The sequence below is a fragment of the Muntiacus reevesi genome, chromosome 1, assembly GCF_963930625.1.
Source record: "Muntiacus reevesi chromosome 1, mMunRee1.1, whole genome shotgun sequence".
Classification (NCBI taxonomy): Eukaryota; Metazoa; Chordata; class Mammalia; order Artiodactyla; family Cervidae; genus Muntiacus; species Muntiacus reevesi.
The window spans coordinates 178,097,467-178,114,606 of NC_089249.1; the positions used below are offsets into that span (position 1 = coordinate 178,097,467).

At 50.2% G+C, this 17,140-nt stretch overlaps 2 protein-coding genes across 6 annotated transcripts in view; one reads left to right on the forward strand and one right to left on the reverse strand.

Annotated features, from left to right (window-relative positions):
* Positions 1–11,211, forward strand: part of SNED1 (sushi, nidogen and EGF like domains 1) — an 80,125-nt gene extending 68,914 nt beyond the window's left edge. For 2 of the 5 annotated variants that reach the window (XM_065917200.1, XM_065917202.1), the window contains exons 30-32: positions 4,664–4,744; positions 5,746–5,783; positions 7,837–11,211. In XM_065917200.1, coding sequence (XP_065773272.1) covers positions 4,664–4,744; positions 5,746–5,782 — 118 coding nt within the window. In that variant the 3' untranslated portion in view covers position 5,783; positions 7,837–11,211. Of the gene's footprint in view, positions 1–4,663; positions 4,745–5,745; positions 5,784–6,013; positions 6,315–7,836 lie in introns of those variants that run through there. The other 3 variants (XM_065917198.1, XM_065917199.1, XM_065917201.1) reach the window with 2 other exon arrangements.
* On the reverse strand, positions 11,206–16,860 carry MTERF4 (mitochondrial transcription termination factor 4). The gene is made up of 4 exons (XM_065917203.1): positions 16,770–16,860; positions 15,119–15,599; positions 12,750–12,934; positions 11,206–12,084 (listed from the first exon to the last, which is right to left on the reverse strand). Exons 1-4 carry the CDS (start codon positions 16,788–16,790, stop codon positions 11,740–11,742), a joined length of 1,032 nt encoding a protein of 343 aa, XP_065773275.1. The 5' UTR covers positions 16,791–16,860; the 3' UTR covers positions 11,206–11,739.
* Positions 16,861–17,140: the final 280 nt, after the last annotated feature.

Consider the following 17,140-nt stretch of genomic DNA (forward strand, 5'->3'; position numbering starts at 1 on the left):
GGTGTGTTCCTGACCCTGAAGTGCTTCTGCCCAGTCCTCACAGGACCCTGAGGTTTAACAGCTTTGACACTGACCCCTGGCTGCTCATATCATTTCTGAATACTTCCCCCTATTCCACAGGCTGTCCTGTGGTCTTGTCGATCATTCCTTTGCTGTGCAAAAGCTTTTTAAGTTTGACTACGGCCCATTTGTTTGTGTTTGCTTTTATTTCTTTTGTCTTGGGAGACTGATCTAAGAAAATACTGCTACAATTTATGTCAAAGACTCTTTTGCCTGTGTTCTCTTTTAGGGGTTTTTAGTGTCATGTCTTACATTTAGGGCTTTAAGGCTGTTTGTGTTTATTTTTGTATGTGGTGTGAGGGAATGCTCTGTGATTTAAATGTAGCTACCCAGCTTTACCAACACTGCTGGCTGAAGAGCCCATCTTTGCCACTATATGTTCTTGCTTCCTTTTTCACAAGTTAACAAACTATAGGTGGTAGTGGTGTTCAGTCACTAAGTCGTGTCTGACTCTGACCCAGTGGACTGCAGCGCGACAGGCTTCCTTGTCCTTCACTATCTGCCAGAGCTTGCTCAAACTCATGTCCATTGAGTTGGTGATGCCATCCAACCATCTCATCCTCTGTCCCCTCCTTCTCCTCCTGCCTTCAATCTTTCCCAGCATCAGGGTCTTTTCCAGTGAGTCAGCTCTTCACAACAGGTTACCAAAGTATCACAGTTTCAGCTTCAGCATCAGTCCTTCCAATGAACACCCAGGACTGATCTCCTTTAGGATGGACTCATTGGATCTCCTTGCAGTCCAAGGGACTCTCAAGAGTCTTCTCCAACACCACAGTTCAAAAGCATCAATTCTTCAGTGCTCAGCCTTCGTGGCCCAACTATCACATCTGTACATGACTACTGGAAAAACCATAGTGTTGACTATACATACCTTTGCTGTCAAAGTGATGTCTCTGCTTTTTAATACTGTGTCTAGGTTTGTCATAGCTTTTCTTCCAAGGAGCAAGCATCTTTGAAATTTCATGGCTACAATCACCATCCACAATGATTTTGGAGCCCAAGAAAATAAAGTATCTCACTGTTTCCACTTTTTCTCCATCTATTTGCCATGAAGTGATAGAACCAGATGCTTGAATGTTGAATTTTAAGCCAGCTTTTTCACTCTCCTCTTTCACCCTCATCAAGAGGCTCTTTAGTTCCTCTTCTGTTTCTGCCATTAGTGTAGTATCATCTGCATATCGGAGGTTGTTATTTTTCCTGGCAATCTTGAGTCCAGCCTGTGAGTCATCCAGCCCAGCATTTTGCATGATGTACTCTGCACAGAAGTTAAATAAACCGGGTGACAATATACAGCCTTGACGTACTCCTTTCCCAATCTGGAACGAGTCCATTGTTCCATGTCCGGTTCTAACTGTTGCTTCTTAACCTGCATACAGGTTTCTCAGGAGGTAGGTAAGGTGGGTCTGGTATTCCCATCTCTTGAAGAATTTTCCAGTTTGTTGTGATCCACAGTCAAAGGCTTTAGCATAGTCAATGAAGCAGATGATTTTCTGGAACTCTCTTGCTTTTTCGATGATCCAGCAGATGCTGGCAATTTGATCTCTGGTTCCTCCGTCTTTCCTGAATCCAGCTTGTACATCTGGAAGCTCTTGGCTCACGCCCTGCTGCAGCCTGGCTTGAAGCCTGTGAGCATCACCTTGCCAGCATGTGAGATGAGCACAGCTGTGCAGGAATCTCAGCGTTCTTGGCTCTGCCTGTCTTATGGAAACTGACCTTCTCCAGTCCTGTGGCCGCTGCTGAAGTTTCCAAAATGTGCTGACATACTGAGTACAGCACTTTCACAGCATCATCTTTTAGGATTTTAAGCAGCTCAGCTGGAATTCCATCACCTCCACTACCTTTGTTCACAGTGACGCTTCCTAAAGCTCACTTGACTTCGCATTCCAGGATGTCCAGCTCTAAGTGAGTAATCACACCATCGTGGTTATCTGGGTCATGAAAATCTTTTTTGTATAGTTCTGTGTATTCTTGCCACCTTTTCTTAATCTCTTCTGCTTCTGTTAGGTCCATACCATTTCTGTCCTTTATTGTGCCCATCTTTGCATGAAATGTTTCCTTGGTATGTCTAATTTTCTTGAAGAGACAGATCTCTAGTCTTTCCCATTCTACTGTTTTCCTCTATTCCTTTACATTGGTCACTTAAGGCATTCTTACCTCTCCTTGCTATTCTCTGGAACTCTGCATTCAGTTGGGTATATCTATCTTCCCCTTTATTCTTTGCTTTGTGCTTCTCTTTTCTCACCTATTTGTAAGGCCTCCACAGACAACCATTTTGCCTTCTTGCATTTTTTTCTTGGGGATGGTTTTGGTCACAGCCTCCTGTACAATGTTACAAACCTCCATCCATAGTTCTTCAAGGCACTCTATCAGATCTAATCCCTTAAATCTATTTTCCACTGTATAATCATAAGGGATTTGATTTAGGTCATACCTGAATGGCCTAGTTGTTCTCCCTACTTTCTTAAGTCTGAATTTGCAGTAAATATGTGTATGGGCTTATTTCTAGGTTCTCTATTCTGTTCAACTGATCTATATGTCTGTTTTTGTGCCAATACTACATTGATTTGATCACTGCAGCTTTACAGTATAGGCTGAAGTCTGGGTTATACTTCCAGTTTTGCTCATTATTCTCAGGATTGCTTGGCAATTCGTGTTTTGTGGTTCTCTGTAAATTTCAGGATTATTTGTTCTAGTACTGTGGAAAACATCATAGGTGTTTTGATTGTTTGGGGGAGTATGGCCATTTTAACAATATTAATCCTGCCAATCCAAGAGCATGGGATATCTGTCCAATTCTCTGAATCATCTTTAGTTTCCTCTATCAACATTTTAGTTTTCAGTATATAGGTATTTCATCTCCCTGGCTAAGTTTGTTCCTGGGTTGTTGTTTTATGTGATTTTAAGCAGGCTTTTTTTTTAACTTTCTCTTTCTCATATTATTAGTGTAAAGAAACACAACAGACTTCTGTATATTAATCTCGTATTCTGCTGCCTTGCTGAGTTCATTTACTAGTTCTAATAGCTTTTGTGTGGAGACTTTACAGTTCCCTATACAGAGTGTGATCTCATCTACAAACAGGCAATTCCCCCTCTCCTCTTCCAATCTGAACACCCCGTATTTCATTTTCTTGTCTGAGGGCTAGACCCAGCATTTCCAATGCTGCACTGAATAGAAGTGCTGAGAGTGGGCCTTCTTTGTCTCCTTTATTGTTTGACTTTTGCAGGGCAATTCAGACAGACCCCTTGAGGCCTGTTTTCAGGCGGCTTCAGCACAGCTTTATTCTGGGGTTCATCCTGCCCCCCTTTTAAAGCAAGGCCTTTCCGGGGTTTCTGCTTCTCTGCAACAGTCTACCGTTAATCAGGACCTCCCCACTCTGGTTCTGGGACTGTCGAGCTCCTCCGTATTGCCCACTGCCCGCCTCTGTCCACCCCGTGCACGCACAGCTTCATCTCCAAGGGGAGTCCTCTCCAGGTGTCTGGAGCGCTTCCTCTGCACAGCTCCCTCCTTTCTGGACTCTGATTCACAAATTCCTGCCACCTTTGCCTCCCTAATTCCAATCTCTGTTTCACCAACTCAGTGCAACCACTGCTTGGATTCCCCCTCAACCCACCACAGGCCAAACAGCGCCTACAGTTGGAATTGCAGCACAACCTCAGAGTTTGTTCCCCGTCTCTCCAGGCCAGTCCTGGATGTTTTCTAACATCTGAAAAGAGTAACTTCCTATATCTTGTCCAGTTCTCCAGTTGTTCACATGTGGTTAATTCCAGATCCTGTCACGGCCAGATGACTGGAAATGGAAGTCGTAGCTAAGGCTTCAGATCCTAAAGGCTCTCCTAGACTGAGCTCATGAGCTGGGGTTTTACCCACTGAAATCCCTGGATCTCTTTCAAACAGCTCCAACATTCCAAAAGCTTTAATGTCTCACTTGTTGCTCTCTATAAACTTGTGACAGAGGCAGGATAAGCAATTCCCGTCTCGTATGAAACTGAGGCTCACGCTCCAGAGGCATCCCAGAGTATGCCAGTCAGTCAGGCAGGGCTGGGGTAGTCTCCTGTCCTGTGTACCACACACATCTGAGGCCGGCATCTCCAAGGTTTCTCCATCAGCTTCCCAGAGGAGGACAGTCTTGCTGTCTCAAAGCTTTAGAGCCAAGCAGCCTGTCTCATGGAGAAGGAAATGGCAACCCACTCCAGTATTCCTGCCTGGGGAATCCCATGGAGGGGTGAGCCTGGAGGGTTACAGTCCGTGGGGCTGCAAAGAGCAGGACACAACTTAGCAAGTACACAGCACCGCCCACCTCGAGCAAGGTGTGCCTGTGAGACAGCAGTCTCTCTCTCACATGACGTGCTCAACACTCATCATAACGTGCACTTAAAATGGGCACATCTTATTCTATGAAATTCACAGCCTGATAAAACTGCTTTAAAATTACATAATTTTTATGTTGACATTTTAACACATCTATAGGAGAAAGTCTTATTAGGAAAATAACAGCCTTCCTCAGAGGCCTGCACAGCCACTGTAGGTTGGTGTGGCCTAGGTGAAGGAGCTGGGCAACATTCCACTCAGCCCCTGGCTTCACAGAGCTCTCTGGTGACGCAGGTATAAGAGAGTCTACAAAGTGCACCCGGACACCTGCTTCAAGGAGAGCTGTGAGAGCACCCGCGCCAGAGCCCCAGACAGGTGCGTCCCAGGGCGGGGCCAAGCTGTGCCCGCAGATGACTAAGTGATGGGGCCAGCGGGGCCCCGCGGACTGGGGCTGGGGGGTGCCACGGGCCATGGCTGAGCCCAGCTGCCAAGATGTGCAGCCCGGCTATGTGCAGAGCAGCCCACCGATGGGCACTGTGGGCATGGGCGTGCTGGTGGGTCACAGGGTGGGTGCCGTGGGAGCTTACATGGTGGGTGCTGGGGTTTGGAAGATCACAGGGGTTGGGAAGATCACAGGATGGTGCTGGGTAGGGGCTCAGAGGGCGGGTGCCGTGGGAGCTTACATGGTGGGTGCTGGGGTTGGGAAGATCACAGGGGTTGGGAAGATCACAGGATGGTGCTGGGTGGGGGCTCAGAGGGCGGGTGCTAGAGGGAGGTGCTGGGGGAAGTCACGGGGTGGGTGCTGAGGCGTCACTCTGGTTATGGAAGTTCACACAGTCTCTGGCACTAGTATTAAGAAGGGTTACTGACAGGCCCAATGATATAAACATGGTAAATCTCTATTTACATTTTATTCACTCTCACCCAGGTCTTTCCCCAAAGGGATCAAGGTAGCCAGAGAATTATCAATACGCTGCCTGAGTATAGACGGCAGAGTCCGAACCTCAGTCACATTCCCCATAAACCAACCAGGTGCCACAGGCCCTGGGTCTCGCGTTACCGAGTCAAGGCGAAGCCCCGCTGCTGCCTGACCCAAGTGCATCGCCCATCTCTCAAGCCCCCATCCCCCACACCCCCATTCACTCAGGCCCAGCAGGCGCCCGCCTGTCTTCACTCCAGAACGCCCACCCCAAGTCAGCTGAGGGCACACAGTAAGACACTAACCTGTGTCCTCCTCTCACTGACCACGCTCCCAAACTGCAACATGTGTGAGCTAAAGACAAGACAGCCTCAGAGCCAAGAGCCAGGGCTGAGGCAGCTGCCAGGTCACAGGGACACATTCTTTTTCATAAACCACATTTTTCCAATTGTTTCAGGAAACAAAGTAACAGTCCTACACTGAAGAAATCCTAAGGTACGTTCCCTGGGCCCACAAAGCTGCTGCAAAGTCTGAGGAGCGCCCCGCCCAGCGCCAGGTCCTCGGGCAGGCTGCCTTCTCCATGTGCAGCTCTGTGTCAGAATCTCAGACCATCAGGTTTCAGAGTTTCCCAAGGGGTTAAAATGAGTGAGGAAAATAGTCCTTAAGGCCTCCCAGCAGACATAAATTTAGCCCAAACACACTGAATGCCACCCTGTCTCCAACAGCAGACACAGGCCTTCCCCAGTCACCAGCAATAGCCATGGAGGGCTGGCTGAGCTCTCAGAGGCCAAGGACCACCTCGGGGAGGCGGGACTGAGAGGCCCACGGGGAGGACCTGCGAGGCGCAGCCTGGAGCCAGAGGCGGAGGAGGTCCAGGAGAGCGCCCAGCCCTGCAGGGCCAGCCACTGAAGGGGGGGCCTGAGAGCACAGTGGGGGCTCGTGCACTGGGAGCCCCAATGTGCGCGCACAGGGCCCTGGCGTTCAGACAGCCTGAAACAGAAGGGGCCATCTAACACTATTCTTGCTCATGCCAGGGCGTCCCAGCCTCTTTGGCAATTCAGCCCCCTGAGACAGCCACCTCTCCACACAGAAACTCTGAGCAGCTCTTCTCAACAGTCTAGAAGATGCTGGGCTAACCCAGAGACCCATAGCGCCCAACACAACTTCTTGTCAACATGACGCCACTGGGAATGGAGGCCTTCTGGCTAGGCCAAGGCAGCTCGGCACTTGAGAAGCCCGTCTTCCCGGGGGGGCAGGAGAGGCGGGAGGCAGCCGGGGCAGAGCAGCTGCACACACAGCCTCCTGTTACTCAGAGGCCTTTGTAAACACCAGGAGCAGCACAGCCCTGCAGGCCCAGGCTGACACTAAAGCAGATCTTGGAAGGAGGAGGCTGGGCCCACGGGCGGGGCAGCCACACGTAAGCAGGAACACGTGACCTCAAGCGGGTATCCCACTCGTCCCACCCCCAAATACTGAGAAGATGCACTCTAAGGCTTGCAAGAAGATCACCACCCACAGATACAACTTGAGTGTGAAATATTTATACTGCAATAAGTCACCTGAAAGATAATATTTTGTTAAAACTCAACCAATAAATCCATTTCTATAAAAACAAATCAGAACTCCTCAACTATTAACTTAGCAGATACTAGCTTTTAGAATACCTATTCTTAATACCTATTCTGAGGGGCTTCCCTATAGCTCAGATGGTAAAGAAACTGCTTGCAGTGCAAGTGACCTCAGTTTGATCCCTGAGTCAAGAAGATCCCAGGGAAAAAGGAATGACAATCCACTCCAGTCTTCTTGCCTGGAGAATTCCATGGACAGAGGAGCCTGGTGGGCTACAGTCCATGGGGTCACAGAGAGTCGGACATTACTGAGGAACTAACACTAACTACACTACTACTGCTATTCTTAACATGATGGAGAAAACACAAATAAGCAGGAAACATTTACACACAGAGGCTTCTCTGGTGGCTCAGTGGTAAAGAATCCATCTGCCAATGCAGGTAACGATCCCAGGGTCAGGAAGATACCCTGGAGAAGGGAATGGCTACCCACTCCAGGATTCCTGCCTGGAGAATTCCAAGGACACAGAAGCCTGATGGGCTACAGTCCAGGGGGTCGCAGAGTCAGACATGATTTAGACTCAACAACACAACAACAATTCACACACAACAACTCACCCAAGACCGAAGTGCAAGAACTCATTTCAACTGAGAGACCAGGGACAGCTCGTCTTCAGAGGAGAGACGGGGATAGACTATCTTCAGAGGAGAGCCACGGCGTCACCAGTGAAGGGAGCAGCCTGCAGACCTCAGAGCTGAGCTGTGATGCGGCCAGCTGTCCCCGACACCAGGGAGCAGCCGGTCCTCCACAAGCCTGCCCCACCCCCCACCCACCACATCAGAGGAGATGCACCCACAGCTCAAGGCGGGGAGGGGCGAGCTCTTTAGGTCCTCTGGGGGCAACAGCCCAGAGCCGCTGTGTGAAGAGGAATGTGTACAACTACCTTTCTCCTCATACCCGGTCTGTTTTCTCTTCTAAGGATTCAGGATGTTCCTGCTGTGTTCCATCAACCTCACGAAGTTTCTAAAGCCCAAGAAGATGAGGTCTAAAGTCAGACTGAAAACAGCATCCTGGCTGGAGTCAGTGGCCTGAGCAGCTTCTCTCCTCTGGCCTCTGGAAGACAGCCAGCCAGGCCAGGCAGGCGTCAGCCACAGACAGGGAGACCTCCAGGACAGACCCTCACCAGATAGAGCCCAGGCTGCTCTAAGCGAGCACTGCACACACATCCGCCCCGGGGGAGCAAGGCTGCCCACCAGAAATGCTTCTGCAACCTTCAGAAACCAGCTTTCAGATTCCAGCGTCAGAAAAGGATTCTCCCCTTGGGAACCAACCACCACACTGAGGAGGAGCTGCTATCTACACCTTCCAAGGCAAAGACTGTGGGGCTGGGAGAAGGTGCAGAGGCGAGGCACACTGGAAGCCCTTTGCCGGCTCTCCTCCGCCAGCAGCCTATGCTGATCGCTTGCAGGTAGTGACCCACCATGTGGACCAGCTGATTCTGAAAGAGAAGGTGGTAGCAAACACTAAGCTGGAGACCAAACGCTTCTTAATCTACAGCTTTTTTGTAAAAGCGACAGTCCTTTTGGGTCTGCGAGCCCGACGGTCGCTGTGGCAAAGACTCAGCTCTGCAGTGGTGGCTCAGATGCAGCCACAGACATGTGACTGATGAGGGACGGCTGGGTGCCAGTAAAAGTTTATTTACAAAAACAGGCAGAGCCGAGTCGGCCCATGCGCCATGCTAAGCTCAGCCCTGGTCTTTGAGGCCATAGGCTGCGGCCTATCCCCAGGATGACAAGTCCCACCAAGGCACCAAAGACCTCAAGGGTTTCAGGGAAACCTCAATGTTTCAACCCCACTTGGAAAGCCAAAGCAGCATGTCCACCAAGCACCGCGGGGCTCCTCCCACAAGCCAGGTGGTGTGGAGAGGCGCAGCCGGGGAGACCAGACTAGATGCTGGGAAAGGTTTCCCTGAGGTCACGACTCAAGCAACGCTGCTGGGGGCTAGCAGGCAGCAGGCAGCATCTTCCACACCCTCCTTCACACACCGACCACCGCGTCATCCTGCCACCCCTCTCTCCAGCACGCCTCTGACCTGCACTCCTCCTCCCTGCAGATGAGGTGAAAACCAACGCAACAAAGCCCACCCCGCATGGCGCTAAGCGCTCCAACAGCCAGCCCAGACTGGAGCACAAGCCCCAGGCACCTCCCAGTGACCCGGCCCCGAGTCAGCACCACAGCCCAGGAAGGCCGCCTTGCTGTCAACCTTTATAAAAGACTTTTTACAGAGTTTATTTTAGGCTTTTTACTTATATTAAAGTTCTGTGTGCAAATGTCTGTGTATTATGCATTCTGTCATTTTCAGCAAGGAATTCTCTACTGTACTCCCGAAGGTACCCCGTCTCCAAGGCCCACCTGGAGAAGACGGCAGAGAGCAGTCCAGGGGCCCGGCACTGAGAGGACCGAGAGGAAACCGCACACGTACACACGTTCTGCTGACGCGTGCTGTGCGCGGGCCCAGCCACTGTACCCACGTGAGCTCAGCGCCACACGCCCACGGCGAGACCACCGGAAAGTGGGTGGAACGCCCCACCGCCACATAACAACCTCAAGGCCCTCAGCCACAAGGCAAATGTAACGTGCTCCTGTTTTGACCTTAGAAGCCTTTGTTCCTACAAGAAACAGTTTACTGAATCCTAAGCGTGGTGCTGTTTTTTTATGATTAACCCATTTTGGTGTTTTATAAATTATATATCTAGTAGAAGACTTTCTGATGCTAAAGGAATTATAATTTACCCTTGAAACATTACAAATGAGCCACTGCTTTTTGCCACATGGCTCCTTCGTCAAACTCTAATGTCACCCTTGGATATCCTCAAAGTCCACCCAAAGAAACGAGTAAAATGGAATCAGAAAACTGTCAGGGGCATACACAGCTCTGTGTGGACATAAAACGAACAATCCTGGGCTGCCAAGGCAGTCTTGTGCTATTCAAAATTTGGATCAACTAACCACACAATCGAGCTTAAATTTAAGATTCTGTTAGCCCCAACTGGGGAGCACAAGAGCAACATCCCAGGTTCCAGGGACAGTGCCAGCCACCAAAAGGCCATACAACACAAGAGCACAGGAAACCTCCTTCCCACGGCCAAAGAAGACAGTAAAGATGAAACCTCCCTTTTCCCCCTGCACTAGGGCTGACACAGTGCAAACGGGGAAAGCTACGCAGCACCTCGCTGCCCCCCACCAGCACCCCAGTAGACAAGGGTCCACCCATGTCAGCCAACCTCCGCAGCTCTGCTGAGCCGGAACTACTGCCACTGGCAAACTACTGCCGCCGACGCTGGACTCCCGTGAGGAGGGACTCACTGAGCTACTGGCCTTTTGCAGAAAGTGTCTCTCTTTGCAGTCATGCCCGGCATGAGCCTGGAGAAAGCACCAGCATCTGTACCAGGTGCTGAATGCCCAAAGTAAAATGCGGCTCCGACCTCCCAACGACATCCCAGCACAGGGTGGAAAAGAACTATCATAAAAATCTTTTAAATAAAAGAGAAACAACACAAGCAGCCCATTTAGAATCTTACGTTCTCACTCATCAACACAGTCGTGTTTGCTAGAGGTGGCCTCGGAGCAGCATCTGCGCCTTGGCACCACTGCAGGCCTGGCCTGAGGCCTCACGCACGCCCTCGGGCCTAACGACACAACCGACCCCAGATGGTGTCGGGCACTCCCAAGAGTCAGGACCACCCCAGTGAGGACGGCCGCCTGACGGGACTTACAGCGTCTCTGCAGGAAGAATGAGGCCAAGTAGCACGCGTCTCAGGTTCTGGGCACATCACCAAAAATGTCTTTTGCAGATCAATCCTGTGCCAGCCAGCCCGTCCCCAGGGAAAAGCCCCCAGAACATGCAGTGACCCCCCATTCCCCGCCCCATGAGCTCATGCCACAGAGATGAGCCCTGGTGCACACCCAAGCCCATTCCCCAACCCCAGTTCTTCAAAGTTGCTCCTCAGAATCTCTGGCCTCCCCAGGGGGCCACCTCTGGTGCCATGGCGCTCCCTGCAATGACACCAAGCCCAGACCGCGGTCCGGCTCCAGACCCCAACACCCAGGACCCTGGCAAGCGTGCATTCTCCTCTGGCCTCAGAAGCCCCATCTGGACCATGTCCTGGCACGCTCCAGGTCAGCACGCCACAGCTGCCGGAGACGTTAGGGCTGGATGCGGCCCTTGGACCGAGCTGGCACAAAAGCAGGTTCCCCCACAGGTCAGAGACGGGCCTGTTATTCAGAAATGCAAAAAGCGCCCCTTCACAGTGCTGGCATCAAGAAGCTGTGCAGAACAAACCATATGTCACCAGTCAACTTTCTTTTACTCTGCTGTACACTGAACACAATTACAAAGCAATATTTTTTATTTAAAAACATGAGTATTTTTGTGGAAAATCTGCTACTTGTTGTCATTAAAATAAACTGTTGTGATGTACTAAAGTTTCACTGTCTTCTCCTAACTCCTTGTCACTAGAAGGATGTAAAATGACTCTAGAACCAGAAGAAACATCCCCACTCTGTCACAGATTTATCACCAACACAGATGACCAAGAAACAGTAAAACCAGACTCTGATGCACTGAGCCCCCTGACTTCAGGAGGTCCCAGTCTGTGATTCAGGATGGAGCAGGGCCCTCCACACCGAACCTGACTCATCAAGTCAAAGCATCTGCTGCTTAGTTTGGCCTGTCTACCTCTCAGGTGATTTCTAAACATTTTTCACCAAAAGACCAGTTTAAGAATAAAAAATAACCTGAGAAGAATGAAGTTCCCAAAAGCTCTGAGGAAATTAAAATAACCTTTCATCTCTCTGGGCTCCGTTCACTCCAGTCCGTCCATCACAGCTCCTGCTCCTCCTCCCCGTCCTCCTCCTCCTCCTCCTCCTTCTCATCAGCCATGCAGCCCTCAGACTCCTCTTCCTCCCGGGCCAAGAGTTTCTTAAAAACCTCAAACTCCTCAGCAGAAGACACCGCTGTTCTGGCCAGAAACTCAGCTTCTGAAACTCTGAGGATGTCCTTAAGTAAAGGGTTGGGGACCTGTGTCTGCCCATTCTTGTCAGGGGTCTGGTACCGGCCCAGTCGCTCCAAGAACACGTGCCTCTGCTTGGTCTTGGTCATGGAGTACTGCAGGAAGTCCGTCTTCACAATGTCCACGTGTTTAATCCCCATCCTGAAATAGGCATACTGGAGACACAGACGTGGTTAGGAAGGCAGCTGCAAAAAGCCTGGTAGGTTCCTAAAGCACAGCCAACTGCGACTGTCCAAAAGCACTTGGAGAAACCTGACTAGTCAACAACAGCAGAGCACTATGATCCCCAACATCTGCATGATGGCCAACAGCTTTCAAAGCATTTTCAAATTTATATTGAGAAAAATGCAGCAAAAAATAAAGGGCAGGAAGGAGAAATTAAGTTCTACTTTTCTTCATGGGGTAAGAAAAACTGGGAGCATGAAAAAAACAGGCAAACAATTCAGAAAACATCTAGGATCTGACCTAAGTCATCAAAATTGTTACCTAAAACTTTAGAAGAATCTTCATACTTACATTTCTAAGATCAACATGCAAAACAGATTCAAAAGATAGGAAGGTTCTAGCTAATTTTAAATTAGGTATTTCAAGCAGAGGTATCATATGAAGTCTAAGAACGAGCCTGAGTCATCCATTATTAATGGCAGAAAAGTTGCAAAAGATCTTTTACCTGTAGCAAAGAAGACTCAAAACCAAATTCTCTGGCTGGTGTGAACCAACAGGGTCTAATCTTGACCTTGTCCGCTTGCCCAGGTGAGTCAGCTGATCCTGACTACACTGGAAACCTGCTGCTATCCATCACGCCACCAGTCATTCTTACCTGAAATTTGTATTCCAGCTCACCAGGGTCCTCCCGAAGAACATACGGGCACCTGTGCAAAATCTCGGTGACTTGCTTTATAGTGAAAAGGCACTTCTCCTTAAGGACCCCAACGATGACTTCAATGTCCCGCTGACGCATGGTGAAAATTTCAGGGCAACAGTAAAGCACCCTTTTTAATTTCCCTGTAGATCATTAAAAAGGGCAAGTACATCATTTTAGGATATTCCAGAAACCCAAGGGGCCAACCACATCTAAATCAAGCCAGAATTTAAAAAACAAACAAGGACCCTCTCCTCTATAGAAGGAGTGCCAGCTTCAGATATGTCTTCCCAGGAGCACTGTGGAAACAGAAGGGGCCAGGATGACTCAACTCCCCAGTGACTCCCTTTCACTTCTCAGACTCCCCAGTCGCCCCTCGGGGAGGCTTCCCAGCCGAAAGGCACCTGCTTCATATGCTAGGGCCCCTCCTGCCCTCCTCACCTAGAAAAGACTTTCACAGGGATTTACTGGAAAAATCAGACAGGAGGATAGGACAGCAGCTTCCCGCATGTTGGGGCTATGTATTCATGTTTCCTCCTGTAACAACATAGTCCTTGAAACATTCACAACCAACATCTTAAGACCTAGTAGCTGGAACGAAATGAAAAGTGGTTCCACAATAATAACGTAATAACGGTAAGAATCCTGATGCATAAGACTGATCTCCAGGTTAGCAGAGTGATCGCAGGTTTTATCCACACTAAGGCACTTCTGAGGGACAGAGGCTCTATTAGTAACTGCATTAGGAAAATCGGCATAAACTGAGACTATCCCAGGCAAACTGGAGCATGTGGCCTTCCTATAGATAGCTGAGTAAAACTCAATACCTAGAAACTGGAAACCACTTAAATAAACTGTTAAATCTCCCTAACATTTGAGTCAGTGTCTTGATAAAACATACTCAGGAATGAATTTCAGGAGTTTAGTGTTTATCTTTGCAGCTTAAGGTCACGCTGAGCTTGCTAATTTATAATGAAGACACATAAGGTGTTAGGGTTTCCCAGGTGGTGCTAGTGGTAAAGAACCCACCTGCCAAAGCAGGAGACAAAAGAGATGTGGGTTCAATCCCTGGGTTGGGAAGATCCCTTGAAGAAGGAAATGGCAACCCACTCCAATACTCTTGCTTGGAAAATCCCATGGACAGAGGAGCCTGGTGGGCTACAGTCCACGGGGTTGCAAAAAGTCAGACATGACTGAAGCAACTGAGCACAAGGAAGGTGTTAAGTTGAGCCTTTCAGATTACACTGCAAGAGGTAATCTGTTAAGAGAAACACACACCATTACCTTTTGCTCATCTTCTAGAGAAGAGAAGGGGGCCTGTAGAGATCCTCTGAAATCTGGATTCCCAACCTTTTCTCCCCTTTCCCCATCCCCAACAATATTCTACCAACAAGAGACAAGAATGAACAAAACAGTGGAATTCCTCTGGTGAAAGTGGGTAGGGATCCCTGGAGATCCTCATGATCCCCCACCCTCCTCCAAAAAAGCCCATTAAGAGACCCAAATGGACTTCCCTGGTGGTGCAATGGATTAAGAATCTGCCTGCCAAAGCAGGGGACACAAGTTCGAATTCAGGAAGATTCCACATGCCTCAAAGCAACTAAGCCTATGCACCACAACTCCTTGAGGCTGCGTGCTGCAATTACTGAAGCCTGTGCACCTAGAGCAGAGCTCGTGATCTCAAACAAGAGAAGTCACTACAATGAAAAGCCTGCACACTGCAACCATAGAGTGGTGCACGCAGCAATGAAAACCCAGGGCAGTCAAAAGTAAAATTAATTAATTTAAAAAAGAGAGAGAGATCCAGTGAACTTCCAGGATTTGGGAAGTGTGAATCCTGTGGGGTGGGGATGATGGCTGGGGAACGGCCACTCCACCTGTCCCAGAAATCTGGAAAGATTTCACGTTTCACATTAAATGGAGACACCTGACTGGAATCCAAGCCTTTATGGGGAACTCTAAGTCTCTGGCGTCACATCAGAGAGACAGACACAAAGCACTGAGCCCACCCCGAGTCAATTAAATATCAAAGGGTTCATACATACACATGAGCCAATGCCCACAACCCATGCCCACCACCGCTCTAGATGCCAGAGCCCCCACAGTGAACACACCAGACAAGAGTCCGGGCGGGTCACTCAGCTCCCCCTCCCTCCTGCAAGGCCCTCTAGAGAGGTCACTCTGCCTCCTCACCTCTAAGCCAAATCACACATTCCTCTCAAGGACTTCCGCCCCCGCCAGAAACCTCCTGAATCCAGCTCACCAGGCTATTCGGTCTCCAGCTCTGACTCCTCAATACTACGTATAAAATCCCCACCAGCTCATACCTTCTCCAAGGCCCAGCTTTCGCAGGTAACTGGAGCGCTTCTTCATTTGCATCACAGGCAGTTTCAATAACTGAGGACTTTTCTTCAAGGCCACACACACAGGCTCTGGATTCAGACCCAAAAGTACTAATTCTGAAATGATGTCCAGCATCTGTTGAGGGTGGGTACCTGGCTGTATGCTGAGCAGTTCATTAACATGGACATCACTGAAACCCATGTCAAGGAGGGAACTGACAACGTTCTCTTGTGACACAGTTCTCTGCTTCTCAAGAAGGCACTGAGTCAGCCCTGTTCTGTGCTCCACTTTCTGCGCACATTTTGGGGCTTCAACAAAGGATGACTCTTCAAGGCCCCCTCCATTGGAGACTGTCATTAGTTTACACAACAAAAAAGCAGTAGTCCTTTTCTGTTCTCCAAGCTGACGAGTCGGCCTAGTGAGGAGGGCCCAGGTAAGGGGGGTCAGGCGATGCCAATCAAAGACCTGTAAGACACAAAAGGAATGAATTCCTCGTCACACCAATGCAATGAACACCACAGGATTTCTGAGTCAGGGTATTTAGCTCCTTGGTCCCACACAAACGTAAGTTTTTATAAGCAATCTGCAAAGTCATAACTGAACTTTGAAAGCCTACAGAGAAGTTCATGTACAGAGAACAGAGTTTGCAGAAGCATAGATTTGCTATTGCTGTTATACCTGGGGACAGGGACAAGGAGGGATTGGGAGAACAATTTCAAGGCCATCAGGTAAAGCATACCTTGAGGGGTGGGGGGTCCTCTACCTGTTCAGTGTGGGGGGGGGCCTACAAATTTAGCTGAGAGATTAACAAGAAGAAAAATGTTTATTTATATGCGTATGTTGATTCAGGAAAGAGGTAGCTCCCTAAATGAATAGAGTTGGGGGCAAATGGGGGAGGAAGGTTTCTGGAGGAAGAACAAATGGAAGGGCTCTTCGGGGAACAAGTGGGAGCCCAGATAGTTTGTGATAATGTTTATGTTGATACAAGGGGTCATCCCTCTCTTTTCTCCTTCAAGGCAGTAAAACTCCCCAGGAGAAAGGCTCTATGGCGCCCTCACTCGTGGAAGGTTCTGTTTTTAATGAGATAAGGGCCGCTCCAAGCTGGCTTCTTTCAGTCTCTGCTGAATCTCAAACGTCTTTAGCTTAATATCATTTATGTGCCAACTCTGGGGTCCGAGTCGGTACCCACATCTGAAAACTCTGTATCTCGTACCCGTCTCCAGATTCACCTAACTGCATTCATTCCACAAACGGAATGCCGTTAGCCTGTCAACACACTACACAGGATTCCCGTTTACCTCAGAACTCTTCAGGGGTCAGGCCCGCGCGCCACCAACAAGGCCCAATCCCCAGGTCCTCAACGCCCCTCAAGACGCGTCCCAAAGCCTCCCCAGCGCCCTCGGCCGCCGCGCCCTCGCCCTCAGCCAAGCCCGCCCGCTCGGATTGCACGCCTCCCCTGTCGCCCCGTCGGTGGTCCAGCCGTGGGTTCGGCCCAGCGCCGGCGGCGGGGGGGGGACAATGGGCTAAAACCGCACCAACGCGGCGGAGAGCGCCGAAGGTCAGGATGCCACACCAGGTCGGCACGCGCACACCCCCGCGACCCGCCAGGAGCCCCGGAACGCGGCGGCAGCTCACCTGCCGACCCAGCGCCGCCATAGCGCGGAAGCGGCGACGGCACCGCTGACGCCGGAAGCAGCGCTCTCCGAACCCGCTGCTACAGCCCTCCCGCGTCCGTCGCTTCCGCCCTCCCCCTCGCAAACGCAAGCGCGAGGGCGGCAGTTCCGCCCGACCCTTCCCCACCTGTGTCCGGCCGCGGGCGGGTGGCCAGGGTCTTGCGCCCCTCGCCCCACGCCTGCACCGTGGGCTCCCAGACCACGGCTTCCCTGCTTCATGCCCACTCTACCCGGATTCCCGCTTTCCGGAGCTCCTGGCTGGCACAACGAATGAACAGCCCATTCCCCACACGCTCGCTTCCCCTAAGAGAAAGCTGTAACCTCGGCGCAAAC

What these genes read in the sequence shown, in the direction of transcription:
- MTERF4 (XM_065917203.1), bottom strand. Translation starts at nt 16,790, where the DNA reads ATGGCGGCGCTGGGTCGGCAG. An exon ending in TGGCGGCGCTGGGTCGGCAG is followed by an intron (nt 15,600 to 16,769) that starts GTGAGCTGCCGC and finishes TGTGTCTTACAG; the next exon opens with GTCTTTGATTGGCATCGCCT. An exon ending in AAAGCTGGGCCTTGGAGAAG is followed by an intron (nt 12,935 to 15,118) that starts GTATGAGCTGGT and finishes AATGATCTACAG; the next exon opens with GGAAATTAAAAAGGGTGCTT.